Consider the following 22,560-nt stretch of genomic DNA (forward strand, 5'->3'; position numbering starts at 1 on the left):
GAATGTTATCTCTCCGTGTGTCGCGTGGCGCATCATGTCATATATTTATTTATTTACAAATACATAAATATACGTACAAATGTCTCACGTGACCTATAATTTCGCTCGGACCGTTAGGAATACTGTCGCGCTTACATGCTGCAAGTCGCGGCATATTACATGATACTTTGCGTAAAAAGATGTGTAAACTCCGATCGACAAGATCGATCGCTTTAGTCACTCGCTTCGATGCGCGCGACGAACAAAGATATGTCAACTCGACTGAGAGGACGAAAAAAGACACTGTCAGAATACATTGCTATATCGCAATATCTGCTAACTCTCGTTACGACGCCACGCACATATATGCACATACGCATCGTTCTCGCCCGAACACTGATCCTCGCACGGAATAATGTCTGATCGGATAATCTTGATGTTCTTGCCGCACTTTTCATGTTGGTAATGTCAATTAAATACGTTTCTGTTATGATTTCTAATGTTACTCGATCCGATATTGATAAAATCCCTTCACGAACATTACGTATACCGATTGCGTACACGTTCATAAACTCCATTAGACCACGGGAACGAACAAGTCGCGTATAATTGAGAATTTACTCTTTCTTCCCGTTATTAACGCCGTAAGCCGGCTTAAATCGGCCTAGGATAATCCGACGTCAATAAAACAGCGATATAATGATTATATGAAGAATTCCCTTTCAACCGAAGAGAAAGTATCTTTGAGATTATACGAGATTAGACCGTAATAACGCTTCTCGGAGGCAAAACGGCGATTCACAATGAGGACGAGCAGGAAGGCGGAAGGGCAGGATGCTCCTTTTTAGTGCGCGTCGTCTCGCTAAGTTACAAATTTCTTATAAAAGCTGAAGACTCTTACATATCGCCCATGTTGTTCGTCGATAAACGACATCACGACGAATGTGTTTCTCGTGGTACACGGTACAAAGGAGCGCGTGTGTCAAAAATGTAAAAAAAAAAAATTACTTGAAATTTGAAAATATGAAAAAGAAAAAGGTTAGAAACTTGGCTATTTACGTTCCGCGACATCATGCGTCACGAAATTCCTTCAATACAGTTAATATATTATTTGTAAAAATGCTCGTCCGTCAAATGTCTATCCACGTTATTTTATTTCGCGTCATCGTCATCATCGTTATGCTTTTGTTCGCACGAGCTGGCGGAAAGAACCCCAGCTGCTATAACTATACAATTAATTAACGTTAGTAATTACTCTCACTTAACTCTAAATTTATCATGATATCGCGTTGTATGTAACGATGTCATCTCCATTATTCATGGAACCAGCTCATCGTAGTGTCCGCTTTTTACTAGAGCGTTGCTACACGTTTCGTTAGAACTACACCAGAACTTTTCACTAAGAAATTAGCAAACTTCGACAAGAAAAGAATCACGATTTCGAGCCCTATACGAGCTTCCTTTTTCTATCCGTCTTTCTTTTTCCTTTCTTTTTTTACTCGAGATCTTCGAGTCTTTATACGACACTCATAATTCGATTATCGGAGTATATCCTTGATTTAAGAAGTCTTAGAATAGGGCCTTTTTTGTACAGACCGATCCATCGATATTGCACAGGTTTCCTTACTAAAACAGTTGCACGGCAACAACCGACTGGCTATGCGAGCTGGTAATTCGTCAACACTGTTTTTACAACTATTCACTCACAATTTTTTAGAAAGATCTGTACAAATCAATTTCATACTCTATTACGTTATTCTAAATCATCTTCCGTATAAAACGCTCTTAATAACTAACTATTCACCAAGTATGGTAAAACACACTTTATTTCATTTTTAATATTTAAGATTCCTTGAGAATTAAGGTCTTTACGTATACATGTCAACACAAAACAAGTACAGACTTATCGTAGTGATTAATGCAATAAATTGCTATTGAAAAAAGGAAAGAAAAATACATAGAATACTATTGATACGATTTACCAGCATGCAATAATTTATCATGCACTCTTATTTTATGGAGGGGTTGGAGAAGAATTCGCGCTGCGTTTCAGTCGCCACGTTAGGCTGCACTGCGCAATCCACAAGGCGAACAAGTGAAAAAACAGAGGAATTTTTTGACAAGCAGATTGACGAATGTTAACGTCCCCGGTGTGCCTCGTAACGGCAACCGGGTACATCGTTGGAACCTATTATCATACTCTTCATCTTCTTCGTAGTCATAATTATAGTTGTACGAAAGATTACGTGAATAATGATGAGGATAGTAATGATGACGTTGACGTTGATAATGCTGTACTTGTTGCTGATGCTGATAAAGATGCTGGATACGGTGTACGCACTTCCTGGTCTCCAAGGCGCTGCATCCTGGCAGTGAAGGGCGAGCAAGTGTGCGCGCCGATGCTGTATATCCCGGTACACGTGGAGGATTGTGTGGCGGGGGTAAACGCGAGGATAATAATCTTGGGGCCAGATTCGGCCTCATTCGGGATCACCAGTTGGCCATGCCCGGTTTGTTTAGAGTCATGAAATAGATCTGGCACGAACTACCACCCTTCGCCGACGAGAAAAATACCTGAAAAACAGATGAAACGATATAATGTTACAAAAGTTATATGAGCGGAAAGACAGAAACAGGCGGATTCAGAGCGTTTCAATCAATCGTTAAGTATTACATTAAGTGTTACACATTTCAAGTCACACGCACCTTATCGTTACGTTCACAGAGGAACTTGAGTCGTTGAGCCTTCTTATGCATAAAAACACCATCGAGATGACCGCTCTCCACACTCCTAATTTCAATTGCCTTATTGCCCCAACCCATAATTTGTCCAGTACCAATGTATGCTACGCTCGTAGGCATCTCACCCCACTGAAGAACCATCGTCTTTGATACTCTGCCATAAGTATTTACGTATACGCCTTCATTATCATAGCAGAGTAGCAACTGCATGCCGTTACTGTTTGGCAACGCTACTATACAGTGCGGACAAATGGGAGCCTGGGTCTGCGATTGAAAAGCAAATAATAATACATATTGTCACATCAAACTTTAAAGAGAATAAGAATTTAAGTAGCTATACATGCTTCCAGTTATTTTTCGATTAAATTCAACAATTTATAAATTCGAAATATTGTGTCAAAGAAACTTGACATCTGAATAATGAATATCTTAAATTTTAAAAATAATGTCTATTACACACGCGCGCGCGCGCGCGCACGCACGCACGCACACACACACACTATTTCTTTACAGATGTTGGCAAAAAACAAAAAAATTCTCTGACTTTTCCGGTTTTCCCGGTTCTTCTTGATCACTTTTTAATATTACTGACTTTTCCCAGTTTTCCTTGACTTCTTTGATCGCTAACAACCATGTTTTATTACTAAATCTAGTCTATTACTTATTATATTTTATAATTATTGAATTTAATATTTTTACCGATGTTGAATAGATTTGTTAATATGTCGGAATAGATTTTAAAAACTGCAAAGTACTTGTGAATATTCTACTTGTGCATTACTGATCATTATCAAAAAATAGATTTCTCCAACGACGAAATCAGCCAATAAATTGCATCGCGTACATCTACCTAATATGGATAAACAGATCTGAGCTGAACAGTTTTCTTACATGTTTTGGTAGATATATATCGTAAACTGTGGCGGAATCCAAATCAACCGCGTGAAATCCATCAGCGCTACCATAGATAACCTTTAATCTTGAACTCTCCTCAACTGTAAGATCAACCAATAGAGGTCTGTGCGCGAGCTCGCCAAAAGACTTGAAAGCCATAAATTTGTGATACGGCTTTGGTGCCCAGGCGTAAATCTCTATGGAATCTTTCAACGCAATCACAAGAAACTTTATTCTTTCGTATTTCACTATTTTGAAGTGTACTGCGCCCTGTAGATCGCCCACGTTGATCCAACCATTACGTCGTTCGACTTGCTACAAATAAACAAAATAATACTCAATATTAAAACGGGTATACTCACAGAAGAAATTCCTTATATATGTATACATGTGTGTATATGTACATATAAAACGGAAACTTACATCACTGTGACCATCTGTCCGTAGAATTTTGCTCTTCAACCAAGAAAGATAGTAAACACGCACTCTATTTTTCTTACCGCTGATCGTAACAAGGATATTTTGGCCCTCGAGGACCTCCATTTGTTGAAAACGTCTTCTACTAATCAATTGATAAACTTTACCCTGTCCGCTCCTATCCAACAACATCAAGCCGTTCTCGGTTCCAATTAACAGATTTACACCTGTAAATCGATCAGAATTGATTATGTAACGAGTGTACGATCAATACATGACAAAATAAGATTCTATACACTGACCCCATAACGCGGCGCAGAGGATCTCGCTGTTGAAACGCTTCTTGTATTTGCGTATTTCGGGAGTGTCCGATGCTAAATCGTGGCTAGTAGGAGTCACATTAACGTTTACGTGGGATTCTCTTCTTGCTGGACCAGCTCCGAATCCGAAAGTCAAGAAAGATCGCTGCTTCTGTTGAAGCGCAAACGGAGGTGATTTCACCGCTTGTCGATACTGCAACAAAGATGACTTTGCCGTTTGACTGAACTCCGAGAGAAGCGTGCCAAGATGCCAGGCAAAAAACTACTTTGCACGCAAAGAAATACTGGAGTGACTAGGAAAATTTATCATCGACCCAAATATCGCAAACACAATCAACAGAAAAGATACAAATCGCAGAAACGCGCAAGGTTTCCCTTTTTTTCTCTTATTTAAATTGTAAAAAAAATGCATGCAAAGGATTGAGCGAAAAGATGAAGAAAAAAAGAAAGAACAAATCAGCCGAGTCAAATATGCGATATCTACATAGCATTCATACAAACAAACAAATATCATCTCGATCGCAAATTAAAGCATTTTTCACAGGGTAATATAAAAATGAAAAAGAATTGACATTCGCATGTAATCCATGTAACTATGCGTATCGAAGGGATGCGTTTGGTAAGGATTAAGCAGACTCGAAATTAGTCAACTCTGCGTCCAATGGCATCCACAAATACACTATTAGCTTGTTATTATGTATGTCTTCATGTTATTCTCGAATGACACTCAGTACACAGGATTAAACATTCACGTCGTGAAACAACGTCATCTACCCAGGGCACGTCGTCGTCACGTTTCACACAGGTGAGAAACAAAACCCAGAGAAAGGACAGAAGAAGGAAGAGAGAGATGTGAGAACAAAAAGCAACGGTGGTCGCGGCTGTGTTAGAATTATCGTTTTATTACCGTGGTGACATCAAGAATCAGAAATAGATCCCATAAAAAACCAACCAAAAAGAGGATAAGATAAAAACGGCCTGCGCGCGTACACAAAACTGGCATTCATTCCCGCGGTGCATAATGAAAAAAGATCAATGTTCGAGAGCAAAATAACACGTGTCCTCATACCTCTGTTCCCGCCCCTCGCGCGAAAAAGCGAGGAGGAGGAGGAAGAGAGAGGGATAGCAGTCGAAATTTTTTTTTAAATGGATAAATAGATACTTACATTGTAATTAGTATTGGGATTGGAATGGTCAGTAGAGGGCCCTGCCCTGCGAGTTAGAGCTCCCGCGTGTCCCACAACACACAACATAATCCTGAATTAGTCACGCTGGACAACCGTATAATTGACGCTTAATAGAGATCACACGTGAAACAGAGACATTGCGTAGTCCTATAACTATCCTACTGATCATAACTTAAAGCGTGATCATACAAGCCATCTTTTTCGTAATTGTATGTACAAGTCTGATTTCGAGTAATTAGGGTGATTATCGAAATTTCAAAAAATCCCTTGAGAATTCCCAGATTTTTTTGTAATAAAATTCTAGGTAAGATTACAAATTTTTAATATATCTTTAAAATAAAATAGAGTGTGATGCAAATAAATTAAAAATTAATAGAAAACAGGAATTCTACGAGATTACATCTGTCATTTTCTACAATTAAAAATAGAAGTTCAAATTTTAGATTTCTTAATTCAGTAATAAATTAAAAAGACGAGTAAGTGAACAATTTCTTATCTTCAATACTTCACTTCTATAATTAAAGCCATAGGATAATTTAAGGAAGATTGATTACAAGAGGTATAATAAGCTACTTTATTCTTGAGCATCTACTGTAGACTGTGACCTTGATTTTTTTTAAATAAAAAGTCGCAAGTTACACACACGAGAATGTACGTAAATATATGCGGATGTATATGCCATACTTATTGCTATTGATTGTTAAATATTTTGTATTATCATGTAACGAACGATCAATGAAATGTTTCTAGAAAAAGACAGAATTTAAAAATAAAATTTCTCAAAATTTTCTCGATAAAATTCCCCATGAAAATCATTAATTTTATAAACAAAAGTTAAAAATTCCAGCAGTTTTCTAGGATTTTCCAAACAGTAAACACCCTGATTACGTTATTCTCAATTTTGCACGTCTCTTCTTGCACGTGGATGAGAGATCGGTATAAGCGCTCTTGCATAATATATTTTGAATATAAATACTTTGTATTTTGCGATATACATATAATCGATTTCCGAGAATCGTTTCAAAATCAAGGAGGAACGGAGAAGAACTGTATACAACTCGCGAGGAACTGTTTTGTTTCTGTGAAACCATGAAAAAAATACAAAGAATATGGGAAATAGAAGCTACCTATAACTTTTTATAGTAATAAATTGGATGTTGCACGAATCATTGATTCGCAAAGATTTCTATTGCCTCCGACCTGAACCTGACCGGAGATTCGAGTAAAGAGATAGAACATGACCCGGAGAGTGATATTTCTGGACCGTTACTAGACTTGTGGTAATTTTCTCTCTCTTTCTCTCTCTCTGTCTCTCTTTCTTTTTAAGTTTCTTTTACCAAAGTACAGAAAATACGACGACTTCAAATCGAATTGAAATGGCTTCCTCTATAAGAGCTAAAATTTCTGCTAAAATCGAAGTCGGAACTCCTCCAGTTTTTGCTTGCAGCATCGTACAATAAACGCAAGGCAATCTTTTTGCACGATTTTCCTAGACAATAATTTTGTTTTGGTGCACATAAAAAGAAAAAAACAGAGAAAGAATATAAAATAAATATCGTCAATCTATTTACCAATTGCTAAAGTTCATAACTAAAAGTGAGAATGCAACCTAAAAGAACGGAACAACAAGATTGATACGTATAGTCAACAAAATGCACTTTTTGACTATCACGGACAATTAACAAGACATTGACACAAAGCATAAGCCGTCCCCTGTGCAAACCCTCAAACTTAAACATGTATATATATGTATATGTGTGTATATGTATGTGTATGTATAAAAATCACGCTTCAGTTGTTTTGGTATAATCCGAGAGTACATAGAAGCGCCGAACGAACTCATACCGTATCGTTACTAGTCGCTGCCACTAGTCTGTTTCCAAGTCTGGTAAAGTATAAAGAAATATGAATCGAATCACATGTTTGCGGGTAAACACAGTATCATACGCGCTACGTACCTATATTTTGCATTAGAATAATCGATGATAATATAATTGTACACATTATAGAAACGTTTCGACCCAATCACAAAAAAAGCATTACTCCTCGGACAATCCGATAACGGAGAAAAGAAAGCATTCTCATTTGCTACTGAACGAAATGATAATCATTCTCAAGATCTTGATCGATCATTATACGTCAAACGATGTTGTACGTCACATCGCTCACAAGACTCACGCCTCGACGAGACATATATATATATATATATATATATATATAAACGTATTCCGTATATAAGTGGAAATAAAGTTGCGGAAAATAATGCATGCGTGCACTCGCTCAGTCATCGTGCGTTAAAACTCAATCCAAATCAAGCAAGAAGCAAACATGAACGAATGAACTTGTTTTGATGTTGATGTAGCTGATCCAAATTTACGTTATTAAATATGTTCTCGTTGGTGTAAAAAAAGAAAGCTACATTCATCCATGTTTATGTCCGTAAATATTCGATCGCTATCGTTCAACCTTGCTAGTTTGGATTCACTTTTAAATTCGCATGAACATACCTCTCTTCAGTCAAACTTGAGACTTTCAATTAATTTTATATCAAATTCCCATCGATAGCACTAATTTGCTTTTTTTTACTCTAAATCACGTTATAAATATCTTACAAATATCTCTATATTGGTGAAGAGATGAAGCATACGCGAGTGCATGCATAAAAGAAGACCGATGTAAAAGACAGGAGATACATAAATATATAGACGGATGGATGAATCTGACCTCCTCGCTAGTTGACTTGTCCTGCCGTTGACCTGGTGAAGAAGTCAAAAGATCCGGTAAGACCGAACTGGGACGCGAACCCGGAGACGAGTCCGATCTCTGGAAATCACCGCCACCTCCGCCTCTCGAACGATCGCCACCCTCGCGATTCTGCAAATTAGCGAATCTCCATTTAAAAAAAAAGTGGTCAGCCGAAACAACGAATGAAAGAAAGAAATAAAGAACAGATTCAATCGAGACCTAAATTCTTCTCTTTTTATTATTTTTCCCATAAATTTCTTTTTTCTAATCCTGATTGTTTCTCATCCTCATACGCAGAATTGATAACAGGTTTTCTTTGCTTTTTCAATATATTAATAATATTAAGAATTCAAGTCTCGATATTACGATAATGCATACGTAAGATAAAGAGAAAATTATGCTAATTAGAGAGGTAGAACAATTATATCGAATGTTAATATCGAAAGGAAACAGAAATTGATAATTAATGAAGAAATAATGCCAGCAAATATAAAGAACAAATTAGGAAGAAACAAATTATGAAAAAGCAAATTACGTCACGAGAAAGCAAAAAGCAAGCAAAGACAATGAAAGAACAAAATGAAGACAAGGAACTGCAAAGAATATGAGCAAGCTATGAAAAACAAATAATGAAAATCAATGTAAAATAACAAAAGTAATATCGAAGAACTTATTTCGATGGTGCATCTAAAAAGAGATTGTAAGTTATTGACTTCTTCTCATGGATACGTAACAAATTGTGTGACTTAAAGTCTTATTGAACAACATACATGTGCAGAATATGTAAAAAGAAAACACAATCGTGCAAACTAAATTAGTTGATATCAATCGTATTTGATAATATCGTATTTGATGATATAACGTTTAATATGTTATCGTTTGCTGTATTTCTATCATAGCAAACTAGTAGGCTTATACTAACAAGCTAATGAACTAAATGTAATTATCGCTATTATTTCGTGCGATATTAACGTGACAGTCACCACTCTTTTTTCGGCTAATGAACATGAGATAAGAGATCTGAAATTTGTTCCCCAATTCTCAAGAGCTCTTTCCTGAGGCACATTAACCGTTAAACGAAATCTCGACGATTGGAACAGACACATCGCTACACACGTCATGCCGGAAGAACACACAAAAGACAAAATAAAGCATGCTTAGCACGTGCTGCAACACACGAAGACACGAGATATGGTCGCTGTCTCAATGCGCAGATCTCAACGAGGCACAACATTCATACATGTCGGAAGCTTCATGCAAGACGATGCTCGTGATAATAGACACAGCCTCGTATGATGTTTACAAAATGATCCATTGTTTATTTCCTGTTCCTCAACTTCTCCGAGACTGTTCTGCCTTAATGCCGTCCTCTTCTCTCAGTACTTCAATCTTTGTAACATCGTCTCTTTCGTTTTCTTCCTTTCTTTCCTTATCTTTTCTCTTGATCACATAGGATCATGCATGACATTAGAAATTGTATATTATAACACAAAACGAACACGCCAGGCCGGATAATTGATCATTATTATAGCTCTCTGTTTCTCTCTCATTCTCTCCCACTTTCTCTCTCTTTTCCTTTCTCTCTCTCTCTCTCTCTCTCTCTCTCTCTCTCTCTCTCTCTCTCTCTCTTCCTCTTATGCCCGTTTCCACCAATGTAGATTAACTTTAATCTCGGTTTAACTTACTGTTCATCTTTTTCTAATTTTTAGAACTAGAAAAAGACGAAGAGCAAATTGAACCGAGATTAAAGTTGATCTACATTGGTGGAAATGGGCATTAATCTCATTCACTTTTTCATTCTCTTCTTTCATTCTTGGGATGCAAAGAATTGGCTCGAGTAAATAGGAAAAGACAGATACTCTGAAAGACAGATATTCAAAGAATATGACGGCTATTATTATTGTTAATGCGTTTAGCAATATTTTAGTACATGCTAATATTTAAAAAGTCAAAATTGTGTCATATCTCAAAACTAACTTTGTAGTATGACTATTTTAGTAAAAAAATTTCAATATAAACACTTTTTTGTTAGTAAAAATTGCACTTCAATAAAAAAGATTAGAAGAAAAAAAATTTAATTAAAATGAAGAATTTTTGATTATAAAATCGGTTATCTCGTTTGGACGCATCAATGTCACGAATATTCTTTTTATACACGACCAAAGCTTTTAATTCGAATGCTATAATAAATTTTGTCGATAATTCATATTTGAACGCCGCACTTCCAATTATTTTCACAGATATGTTAACAAAGATCAAAGTGTCAAATAAAACCTGAAGAGAGATTATATTGAAACACGTTAATGCAATCAGAAAAAAATCTTCATGATTTGTCATTACGAATTTTCGGCAGTATTTTTTTATTCTTTGCCGAATCCTGCGGCGTGTCGTTGCGTCGGTGGTAACATTGTCGAATATCCCGAAGAAATTCCGTCAATCCTCAGTTCCAGATTTCGTATTTTCGTCGCCGTAGAAATGATGTTTGGCGCTTTTCCACATAATATAGCACGCATCACAGTAGAGGACAAGACTCGTTTGCCAAGGACAAGGACACAGTGATGAATGGAAAACAGAGGAGAATCTGAATTACCGAGTAGCAATTAATAATTCGACATCTCTTTCGTGTTGACCATATCCTTATATTAGTGAGTATTCACGTAAAATCCCGCAACCATGTAGAACACTTCAAAAGCATCAGACAAACAGAAACATTGTGTATGATGATTAAAATAACCCAGGTGAAGAAACTCGCTGAAGAAAACGTTCATTAATGCTACTCAGCAAATACATTTATAAGCCTCTTGAAGAGCGAAGAGAAGAGTAAATAAAATGTTTTATCTCAGCAGCATCTCCTAGCGAAAATCTCCCATGTCCTTAGTAATAAGTACGAACTAGATGTATTAGTGATACTAATAGTAGTAGCAATAGTAGTATTAGTGATAGTAGTAATAGTAATAGTAAAAGTAAATGTCATAGGAGTAGTAATGATAATAAAATATTAGTAATAGCGGAATTAATATTATAGAGATTGCGATGTATTAACGACATTCTAACGTTACGGTTTGAAGATTCCATGTCGCTTTCACATGAAAATAATGAAGAATGTAATCAAAGATTGTGTCAGAGATGATACAATATTAATATAGCTAATATAGTACTGATTGCACTAGTAATTAATAATGTATCGCTGCTACTTGATAAATCGTGAAAATGAATGACACAAGGAAAGAAAATGCGCCTAAGAGTCGAGCGTAGCTGACTAGCTTTCTATGTGATCGTTATGCCGCTGGATGTCGAAAAATCAGTCACGATTATCTCAAGAAGGAAATGTGAAGAATCGAAGTGTCCACGAGCACCATAGGGTACGAATGAATTGATTAATTAATTCAGTATTCATGATATATATATTTACAAAAGGATTACAAAAATTGTAATGGCAATGAATAATATACATAAAGAACAAATGAATAACTCGACAGACACTTCGAAGACGTTTTGGAAAGGGGCAAGGATCAGGGAAGAAAACAGGCAAAAATGTCAATATAAGGTAATAAGAAAGGTCTCTTTCAGGCAAGCACACAGGCAGGACTCGCGAAAGGCTCGCGAAAGTTTCTCGCGATCCGCGGGCTGGCAATTCGCCTAGGGGACTGACCTGGGTGACAATGGGGCTGTATTCGCTGGCCGTTGTACTGGCCATGGACTTAATCGTTCCTGCATCGTCGACTATGGCAGATGCCGTAGCATCCGAAGGTCTACAACTGCGTCTTCTTGCGTTCTCGTCTTTATCGCGTCCGAAATCGTACCTCCTCGCCTCATGTCTACTACCGAAGACGATCTCGCTCTCGGTCTTTTCTCTCCTGGGCCTCTGAGGCCCCTCACGGCACAACGAGAAATCCGTTAAGACTGGCTCTCCGGAGTTAAGGGCACTACCTTTCTTACCAACGATGCCGGCAACGCTTATCTCGCTTCCACGTCGATTACCGCTAGCGAATATACTAGATCTTGAGGAATCCGACGGCTTCTGCAGATACGCCGAGTGTCTTGCAGACGGGAAGAAATCCGAATTCTCACGACGAAAGGCACGTGCGAAGACACTCGATGCATTACCCAGTTTCGAATCGCTCTCTTGCCGCCTGTGAATCGGTTTCAATTGCTGTTGCTTTTGATGATGCTGTTGCTCGTGTTTCCTTCGGGCTAACTGCTCCTGTCTCTTGAGTGTTCTTTCGCTAGACGAAGATGAACGATCCTCGTTGGATCCAGACTTGCTCGCTTGACTGGTCGCTTCTTGTTGATGCTCCTGTTTCATTTTATCCAATTTTTCATTAAAACCCTGAAAGAAGCGGGTAAAATCCCACTCCTTCAGAAGGAGCTGCTCATCTATCTCTGAACGCCGATTGCCGCTAGCTGTGGCACGATCGTCTGACATCTGACTAAGTTTCTAGAGTGTGCGTACGATGGCGAAGATAATGGTACGGTGACAGAGAAAAAAAACAAGAAAAAGAAATGCGTGCGATAACAATGTGAAACGATGACTGTCGGTGATGATGATGGTAATGTAGTGTAATGATATAATGTAATAAGAAACGACTATTTTTGCGGCAGTAACAAATCTATAATTAAGTTGGAAATGATAATAAAAATTTCTAGATTACTTTCAACATCAAATATAACAGTTGAAAAGGAAGATGCAATACAATTTGTCGCAATTACACCGCAACAACATAGTCAATCTATAGCGTATGTGATCGTCGTTCGTATATGAATGTGCATGGTGTATCGTACGATAGCGGCAAAAGTACAGACACAAGGCAGTGCGCCATGGTGCTCGCTTGGAATATACAAAAGTTCAATCTTGACGAATACGTGGAGCGAACAATGAAGGGAGCGGACAATATCACTGATTTAGTCCCGATTATCAGTTAAGATACGTATATATTTACAAAAAAAAAGTAAAAAAAAGATAGATAAATATCGCAATCGCTCGTGTCTTCTTCCCTTTCCGTCCATCTTCGAATCTGATCCACTCTCACATCAACAAAAACCTCTGGCGAACAAATTTTGTGTATGCGCGTGTATGTGTGTGGTGTGTGTGTGTGTGTGTATTATGTAGTTAAGTTTCGATGTACTAATGCTCATGAATGACAAAATAAGTTAGACGGGGAAGAAAATACGTCAACTGCTTTACCCAAACTACCAAAACATAATTACATAAAATCTGTACGTTACGTACCAACGATATATGAAAATTTCAAGTTATACCCAAATGAAATATATCTGAACGGAAGAGAAGAGCTCTACAAATATATATTTCAGCTTGCATCGCAAACTTAAAAAGAAAAATACTCACTCGTTTCATGACTAGCGTACGATCTCCCGATTCTTCTTCATCGGGGGTTGGTGGGAGCGGACGGTTCGGTGCTCCTCCTATAAATATTAGACAAAGACAAAGTATTAAATCAGAGTGCATAGTATCATTAATAATCCTCCTGGAAAGTGACCTTCTCGTACCTTTCGGTTTATCCTCGTGATGGGAGTTTTGAGCATTATGCGAAGATGACGACGACGAATCCGATGACGGTCTGAAAGGAGAAAATTCGGGACTGCAGCGATGGAAATACAGATTGCAGTGGGACGACGTGACGGCAGATGAAGCACACGTAATGCATTGTTGATGTTGCGAGGCGAGGCGACCAAGACGACCATATGACGCAAAATACCGAAGCATGGGATAGGCATGATGGAAGATGAAACGAAATGAGTTTACATTAGTAAGATTAATACAATTACAGCTTCACTTCTTACTATATTTATTATATTGTGAAAGCGTTAAAAAATAGCTTTGTGTAATGTTGTATATTACTATACGTTATATTATTTGTTTCTTATAATTGGAAATAATACGATACATAAAATGTATTATTCTATCAAAAATTACTTTTTCGATAGAAAATTTTTTGTGACCAAAGTTCACCAAAGATTGCATAGAAATAGTGATTTTTAAAAATAATTTTGTAAATATTAAATATAAATCTCAGTTTTATGAGTGTTAATAAAATTCTGAATTTTATTTTCAAAAGAAATTTATTGCGCAAGTAAGTTTCAAGCTGCAGTTACTATATTTTTATTAGTACTGTTGAATTAATATACGCGTTAATATCAATTAATAAATAGCATATATGTTTTTAAAACAACTGACACAAAAATAATGAAACCTTAATATAGCAAGCATTATTTCAATGTTATCAGATATTACCAATGTATTTCTGATGTTGGAATGTGTTAATAAAGCAGTAAAGTTGTTTACTTACAGCGGCTTGGGCGGATCACTGGCCAATAAAGTACCGTCATTTCTCAAATTATTCCCACCAGCATCCTCGAGATCATCATCGCTGTCACTCTCAATCGACAGAGCCTAGAACGAGAAGGTGATAGATCGTTTTTAGAGCGTTTCTCACTCGTTATGTGATATTAATCTTCGTATCATGTACTTTTTTTACCTCGACTTAGATGCAAGGCGATGTTTATGTGTCTCACGCAATAAGAAGACAAAGAAAACGAAAAGGATAATGTAACAACGAGGGAATAGGAATGCAGGCATATAAGTGAATTTTGCTGCTGAAATATCAATCGTGGTCGCACGTGGCTCCAATCGCTTACTTGATCGAGAATACTGGAAGATTGCGGCATCTGTTTGTTGTTCTGATCGTTACCACCTGCAGGCTGCACCGAATTCGATGTAGACGAAGCTGCAGGGCCCTTATGTTGCCTGTTTGGCCTTGGCGGGGCCTCGGGGCCCTGTGACACACCAAGCTCGATGAGTTGAGCAGCCAGTATCTCCATGTCCTACCACCCACACGCATACACGCACAACCCCGTTAGTCACTGTTCCGAGACCTCTGAGAATCTTTTGCTAGAAGCCACCATTGGATAGGCAACAAGGCAACCAAACAAGGCAGAAAGGCAAGGAGAAATGTTAAAGAGAGCATAATATTGTGCATTTAAGCGGAACTACTAATCAAATAAAATTTAATTAGGTTGATTCCGAAATACATATATAGCCAAATTTTAAAATTATACTCTATTTATATTTCAAAGAACAAATAATGTAAACTTTATTACGAATGTTTTCTGTTCAAGTCATAACTATTCCTTTGTAACAAATTATTATAAAAACATTTTTGTAGTAAATAGCAATGTAATATATTATAATAGAGCAATGTGTGTAATATTACATTATTCTGAGTGTTAGTAACGATTATTTGGATCCGCAAACATAAACAAATTGATAATTTATTCGATCGTGCTATTAACAATACATGATGAGAAATCAACATATACATCTCAACTTACAAAAATGTTTTTAAAACTTTGTTGTAAAAAAGAAAAACGTTTATAACTAAAAAAAATAAGAAATATTACTAAATTTATGTTTATATAACCTCTTTTATCCTTAAGGTTGCTGAAGCCACCTGTATTACCGATAAAATTAGCATTTTTGACATTTCCGTTCCTGTCTAATTTTTTCGTAATAATTTCGCAGAATAAAAATTTCTTCTCCATGATTTAAATAATCAGGTTAATGTACCTGCCCCTGGTGTATTTTATATCCAAAGCTGGAAAAAGTATGAAATCACAGATTTCTTTATTCATTTAACCTCAGTATGGTGATCAACATTGAAGATAAAAATGGATAAACAAATCTGTAATTTCATATTTTTTCCAGCTTTGAACACAATATAGACCAGAGGCAGATACATTAGCATGAATATTTAAGTCGTGGAAAAGGAATTTTTATTCTGCGAAACTATTATGAAGAAATTCGACAGAAACGACAAAAATGCTAGTTTTATCGATAATACTGGCGCGTCCAGCATCACCTTAAGGCGAATAAACTATACTACTAAACTATTCCTATTTCAGAATCGTCCTTTGTAATGTTAATAGGCTGACGCAACACGTTTAATGAAACACTAGATCATCTATATTAGATCTAGTTAGCAGAAATTGAAACTGAATATGACATTGAATTTATAGTTTTAAAGTACCTGAGTAGTATCGCACCATGACCATGTTGGAATAATGATGTTAGTAGCGAAAAACGACAAGTTAATTTATGTTATGTACCATTTGTAAATAAAGACAATTTGGATAAATCTAAATAATGAAATCTCTTTGAAACACTTGTAAATATAAACGGAAACTATTCTTTTCTCTCTTGACAATCAGTAAATAGTCGTAAGAGACACATAAAGTGAACCTTTATACAGACAGAAAACACATGGTTTTACAGCAATCGAAACGAGTGAAAAATACGCTTTTACATATAAAATTCCAAAATAGCTTTAGTTTTCGTCTATTTTTAGAATTTTCATAAGTACGAGACAAGTTACATTTTCACAATTAAGCACATAATAGTGAAATGGCACGTAACACACAATTTTGTTGTCAAAATTATCGATTTTCAAGCTTATTAGTTCAGCTCTTTATTATAGCGAGACGCTGTAACACACGCACAAAAGCATAAGCTCAAATCCGTGTGCTCGTTTCGGCCCGAAAATGAACACGCGGACATGGGCTCGTGCTTGTGTGTGTGGCTACCGGTTTCACCAGACCGACTAATTCGATGTCGCCACCATCGACGCGGAGTTCTTGGCTACTCAGGAGCTTTAATTTTCGTTCACAATTGACTATCATTTATATATAATATTTGTAATTTAAAAACTATAAAAATAATCTTATAATATAAAAAATTTGTTTGTTTTCTTCATTGCACGTATTTGTTCTCTCAAATTAAATAAATAATATATTTTTCATATCTGAATTTTATAAATTATTCAGGTATTCTATTGGTGGATCATTCTGCTATTAATTGCTACAAATATGAAACATATCGATTATTTTGAATATACATGACTAATATTATAACAATGTGATAATATAGAATGATATTATATAATATCTCGAAACACCAACAAACGTGTTGTGTATGTAGATTTAAATAAATAATCTAACAAAGAAAATCCACTTTGTTAGATGATTAGAGTAAAAGCTTATATGGAACAAGGCAAATGCTCAAGCGAATTAGAAGAATGTTATTTATATTGTATAAAACGGACAAGTTTAAGAATGAATCAGTGCATTCCAGAACATATTTTCTATCGACTTATGTTCAGTAAATATTTCACATTATATTAATAAATCTATATTTATTTCTTTACTTTATTGGAAAGATTAACTAGAATACTTTATATGATATTATCTACATTATAACTCATTTCTTCACACATTATCTAAAAATGCAGTTTTTATTATAGTCGTAACTTCTTTCGTTAATGTAATATTTCTAATCTTTATTTTTGTTAAGAAGTTTTAATCAAAACAAACAGTCATTATTATATTATTCACAAATATATCAACTGAATGCTTAATTATATTTTTGTATAAATAAATCATATAGTAAAAACCAATATCAGGCGATATTCATGGTCAGATCTTATATTTGGAACAGTCTTAAATACAATCTGAAGACGCCATGAACTAATCAGAAAGTTACGCGCGTATCTTAAGACAGTCTTAGAATAAGAACGGACTATGAATACTGTCCCACAGTTTCTGCACTGATCGTCATTGTCAAATTATCCGTACTGTGCAAGAAAAGCAATTTGTGAATAAACATATAAGAGAAAGAGAGAGATAAAGTGTGCGTGTCATCTTACCTCTGGCTTCTTCGGCGGCAGCTACGGTAGGTGTGAACATAGAAAAAAAACAAAAACCGAATACATTCCATGTCGAGTGCTAGGACCCTTTGTGTACGTGTGTATATGTAGTAAAATACAGCGTGTACGTCAATGACGCAATAGCGACGTAGAACGCGTGCAATGGATATGATAAAATTATATAATTACAATATATCGCAAGTATATAGAGAAAGAGGAAACATACAAAGTGAACTATGCGTTGTATATAGAAAATATATGTATTAAGTTTACAACTTAATTCTCGGTCCCTATATTCAATCGACTACAGCACTTATTCAAATTTGAATCTTTGTCTCACTACAAAGTCGTTTTGAAGTGTCATCCTTAAACTTTAAAATAAGGTATAATAAGTGTTCCAAAGATTTCGTGATAACAATTTCAATTTTTTTCATCATAGAATTTAACTCGAAACAACCATCTTTTTTCCGAAGGAATCTGACAGTTGTCTAACAGATGACAAAATGCGAAGGGGATTACTTTGATTAGGTTAATATTCCTTCTTTAATTAACAATTTTACATCGAAACTTGATAAAAAAAAGAGGCCGAAAGATAAGTTGTAGACCTAATGCTTAGATCATAAATACAAAATTTAAGGCAAAACTGCAAAGAAAAAGAAACGACAGCATATGCCTTACTACAAATCTGGTCATCTATCCTTTTTATTTATATCTATTTATAATAAGTGCCCTTATTAACAAAGTGTTATGGAAGGACAGAGAGGACATTTGGTTTAGATAATTAGTAAAGATAGGAGGATTAAGAAAAGTACAAGTTTCTTCACGAAGACTTACCATAGGCTTGAAGACACTGTTCCTTTGAGGCGCAGGCTGCCCGCCGGATCCTCCTCCAGCAGGTGTCTGATGATTAGAAGGTGGCGTAGATACTTTGTGCGGTTGTCGAGGATCATCTCTGGGTGTCGGAGGTAATGGACGAGACGGTGGTTGTGGATCGGGCACCACTATTTACAGTTATCGACATTGGTAACGTGAAAAAGATGGGTCAATACTCTTTTATAAATTATTAAATGTACCTATGAGTCTGTGCGGTATAGCAGGTCTCGCGGGTGGTCCAGGTTCCGGCACTTCTCTTTGAGATCTACTTCCTGGTTTTTCTTTAGCGACAGGCGCTTGTGGAGACACATCTTGTGTCAGAGTTCTGCCTTCTTGAATCTGTTGGAAATTACGGCGTAACGTATCACCTCCAGGTGCTTGAACTATAGATGACGGTTCGCCCGCCAATGCCGGTTCATCCTCTTCATTTTCGCTACCACTATATCGATAATCGTCTCTTTCTGTAATAAATAATAAATAAGTAACGATGATACAGCAAACATGACATAAGTTTCTAGAAAATAAAACTCCCATTATCATTTTCATACCTTTCTCTTGTTTGCGTTTTTTACAGCGGTCAATATGATCCTTAAGCTGTATTCTAACTTGTCTTTCCGTAGGTTGGTCCCGTATAAATGGATGTTTAAGAAGCTGTTCCGTATAAGGTCTTTGATGGTAATCCTTTACCAGCACCGTTTCAATGAATCCGTGAAACTTTTTGGCCCACTTTTTCGACTTAAGTCGTGGCGGTGGATTACGAGGAATCAAAAACAAAGCCTATTCGACGATAAAACAATATATGTACAATTGTATACTATGTAATTTTAAACACAAAAATGTTGTAATTTCAAAGACAAGAAAAATTACTGAGGAAAACTCACTCTCATGGGATGTAAATCACAGAGCGGAGGTTGTGATTCAGCCATTTCTAGAGCAGTAATTCCGAGCGACCAAAGGTCGCTCCTATTGTCATAAGTAGCGTCTGGATTTTCGTCACATGCAATAACTTCTGGAGCCATCCAGTAAGGTGTACCGATGAACGTGTTTCTTCTACCTATTGTCCTGTCCAATTGTGCGCTGACACCAAAATCAACTAAAAAAAATATCATAATATTATTAATATTAAACAACGATAAAATATGCCAAAATAGATATGTATTAATTTGATGCATAAAATTTCTCTTATAAAATTCTATTTCCAATTATCAATGGCTTTTTTTAAAGAAGATTCGTCAATTTCTCTCTACATGGAAAAATACGTCAATGACAATTTACTTCAATTGATAAAAGTAATTTCAAAAACTATAATTTTGTTTAACGAATATAACGAATCTTTTGCATAAATCTAATAATTAATAACTACATTTACCAAGTTTGACTTCCGCATTATCAGTCAACAAAACATTTTGTCCCTTAATATCCCTGTGGATAACTTTGTTGCTATGAAGATAACTAAGTCCCCTCAATATTTCTCGCGATATATAAGCTATCCACTCCTCCTTCAAACTCTGGCCCTTAGTTGACTTAACAAGATCCGTGACAGATCCAGCTCCGCAATATTCCATAACCAGCCATAATTGATCGTCTTTACCGGGTGATGACTTCTTTACGAAGGCACCGTAATATGTAGCTATATTCCTATGATTCGAATACTACAAGAAAAAAAAACAATTTGTATTAATGTACTCCGTTAACTATCCAACACTTTAAAATATTTATTCAAAGTAAAAAGGTAATTAAGTCACTCACCCGCTTGAGTACATTTATTTCCAACTTTATTTCTTCTTCTTCATCCTGTAATGAGAGATGACCAGATTATTAAAATGTACAATTAATTGAATATTTCTTCTAATTTCTTAACCCCATTCTACAATTGCATAAGTATAGTAAAGTGAAAGAATTGATCAATCTCACAATCGAATATTCTCTTCATATTTAAAGCTGTAATTGGTGAATTCTTACAACCATTTACAACTACGCTTACACAGCAATTGTAGAATAGACTTTACATTACATAAGTCAAGAAGTTATATATTATTATTCACATAAAATGTATATTGTTCCACGTATCATTTATGTTTAAATTTATAAAAAGATTTGTAAATTATTACGATAATATTATTACAATATTTTAACATAAATTCTATATAAAATTCAAGTAGGTCATCAGAAAATTGTGTCTCCAATTAATTGTTCTACAGTAATGTTAATGAAAGATGTAAAAGACATGATTTCAAAAGACATCAAATTGGGTCCGCAGTAATCATGCGAAAATAAACTTTATAAATACAATGACTTCGGCAAACGGATTAAACATTTCAACAAACATACAATAAAATTCTTTTGTCTAGAAAAGCAGTTTGGCGTACGTTAAGTAGGTAAGTAGAGTCGAGACTTTACTCGCGCGTTACATGAAAGAAAAGAAAAGAGGGCATTCGCAAGAAAAAATATAAAGAGAGAGGAGAAAGGGAGACGGAAAAATAGAATGAAAGATAGAGAAATGTGCACAATCATAATCGTAATGCTGAATTCCGATACAGCTTCCTATCTTAATCGATTTACGCGATAAAAAACACTTAAAAGTGCAGCGTAACATTAATGTCATATCCTTACTTAGATATATAGAGAAACAAATATGAAGGGAATCTGTTTATCGGAAATATTCCATTAGATAAGTATCACCACGAGATGATTCATATCTATGTAACTGTAAAATCGTCTCTTTATAAGCTAAATGTAACGATGATGACACAAAAGAAAAGCGCACACATGCGAATAATTTATTCCGAGTAGTCATCCAATAATACAAAATACAAAAATATTCACTGCGCTGCCAGGATTAGAATCCAACAACCATATAGTAAAACAAAAAATCGAATTGAACTTTTGTAATCCAACAAATTGGAAAGTACATGTTCGTTATAAAATCATGTTTTCTTTCGATCTCGTGACGTTACTCATTCCAGATTCTGAAAACCGTCAAGTATCAAATCATATCGCTCGTAGATTCGTAGAAATCTTCTTTGTCTTTCATCAACGTTGATGATACGCGGTAAAGAATTTAGAATAACTTCGTATGTGTTGCATTCAAGTCTCTGTGGCTGATAAAAACTTATCTATCTGCGGTTGCGGGACCAGACATTAAAGTTTTTTTTTTTATATTCTAAAGGAAGTCGATCTTTTTCCAATGGCTGTAGACCTCGCCATGCACAAAGCTGACCCGTAGAAATAATACATCGTATCTCATTATCTCACAAAATCCTTGTTCATATTTCCGAGAAAATAATCACGATTATGATTCGTGCCCTGGTAGCGAAATAAAGCCAACAGTCTCGGTATCGTTGAACTTTCTAAGTAAAAGGGTAATTAAACCACAACATCGCTATTGCAACCGAATACTTGCCTCCGTGACATCCATGACCTTGATGGCTGCCAGCTGACCGGTCTTGGTGTGCCGACCCTGTGGAGTAGAAAAGCGCATTGTCATTATATTGCTGCATTAAAGGCATGGACATTGAGATAATGATGAAATGGCGTCATCATCGTACGCGTGTGCCAAAACTTATAATCTCCTAACATTATCTCCGACTTTAAACTTATTACTTTACAATAGACGTCTCTCGCATAAATCAAGCTCCCATCGTCTCTCTCTCTCTCTCTCTCTCTCTCTCTCTCTCTCTCTCTCTC

At 36.0% G+C, this 22,560-nt stretch overlaps 1 protein-coding gene across 10 annotated transcripts in view; it reads right to left on the bottom strand.

Annotated features, from left to right (window-relative positions):
* Nucleotides 1-2,453: 2,453 nt before the first annotated feature.
* Nucleotides 2,454-22,560, bottom strand: part of msn (serine/threonine-protein kinase msn) — a 32,114-nt gene continuing 12,007 nt past the window's right edge. Inside the window, exons 3-21 of one of the 10 annotated variants that reach the window (XM_018544305.1) lie at nucleotides 22,277-22,333; nucleotides 20,623-20,667; nucleotides 20,243-20,525; nucleotides 19,755-19,966; nucleotides 19,422-19,650; nucleotides 19,074-19,334; nucleotides 18,835-19,001; nucleotides 18,001-18,021; nucleotides 14,942-15,079; nucleotides 14,593-14,696; nucleotides 13,793-13,884; nucleotides 13,632-13,708; nucleotides 11,937-12,722; nucleotides 8,264-8,413; nucleotides 4,335-4,545; nucleotides 4,039-4,259; nucleotides 3,613-3,930; nucleotides 2,686-2,985; nucleotides 2,454-2,553 (exon numbers count right to left, since the gene is read on the bottom strand). In XM_018544305.1, coding sequence (XP_018399807.1) covers nucleotides 2,470-2,553; nucleotides 2,686-2,985; nucleotides 3,613-3,930; nucleotides 4,039-4,259; nucleotides 4,335-4,545; nucleotides 8,264-8,413; nucleotides 11,937-12,722; nucleotides 13,632-13,708; nucleotides 13,793-13,884; nucleotides 14,593-14,696; nucleotides 14,942-15,079; nucleotides 18,001-18,021; nucleotides 18,835-19,001; nucleotides 19,074-19,334; nucleotides 19,422-19,650; nucleotides 19,755-19,966; nucleotides 20,243-20,525; nucleotides 20,623-20,667; nucleotides 22,277-22,333 — 3,756 coding nt within the window. In that variant the 3' untranslated portion in view covers nucleotides 2,454-2,469. Of the gene's footprint in view, nucleotides 2,554-2,685; nucleotides 2,986-3,612; nucleotides 3,931-4,038; nucleotides 4,260-4,334; nucleotides 4,546-8,263; nucleotides 8,414-11,936; nucleotides 12,723-13,631; nucleotides 13,709-13,792; nucleotides 13,885-14,592; nucleotides 14,697-14,941; nucleotides 15,128-18,000; nucleotides 18,022-18,834; nucleotides 19,002-19,073; nucleotides 19,335-19,421; nucleotides 19,651-19,754; nucleotides 19,967-20,242; nucleotides 20,526-20,622; nucleotides 20,668-22,276; nucleotides 22,334-22,560 lie in introns of all 10 variants that reach the window. The other 9 variants (XM_018544303.1, XM_018544306.1, XM_018544304.1 and 6 more) reach the window with 9 other exon arrangements.

The sequence above is a fragment of the Cyphomyrmex costatus genome, unplaced genomic scaffold, assembly GCF_001594065.2.
Source record: "Cyphomyrmex costatus isolate MS0001 unplaced genomic scaffold, Ccosl1.0 scaffold43, whole genome shotgun sequence".
NCBI classification, from domain to species: Eukaryota; Metazoa; Arthropoda; class Insecta; order Hymenoptera; family Formicidae; genus Cyphomyrmex; species Cyphomyrmex costatus.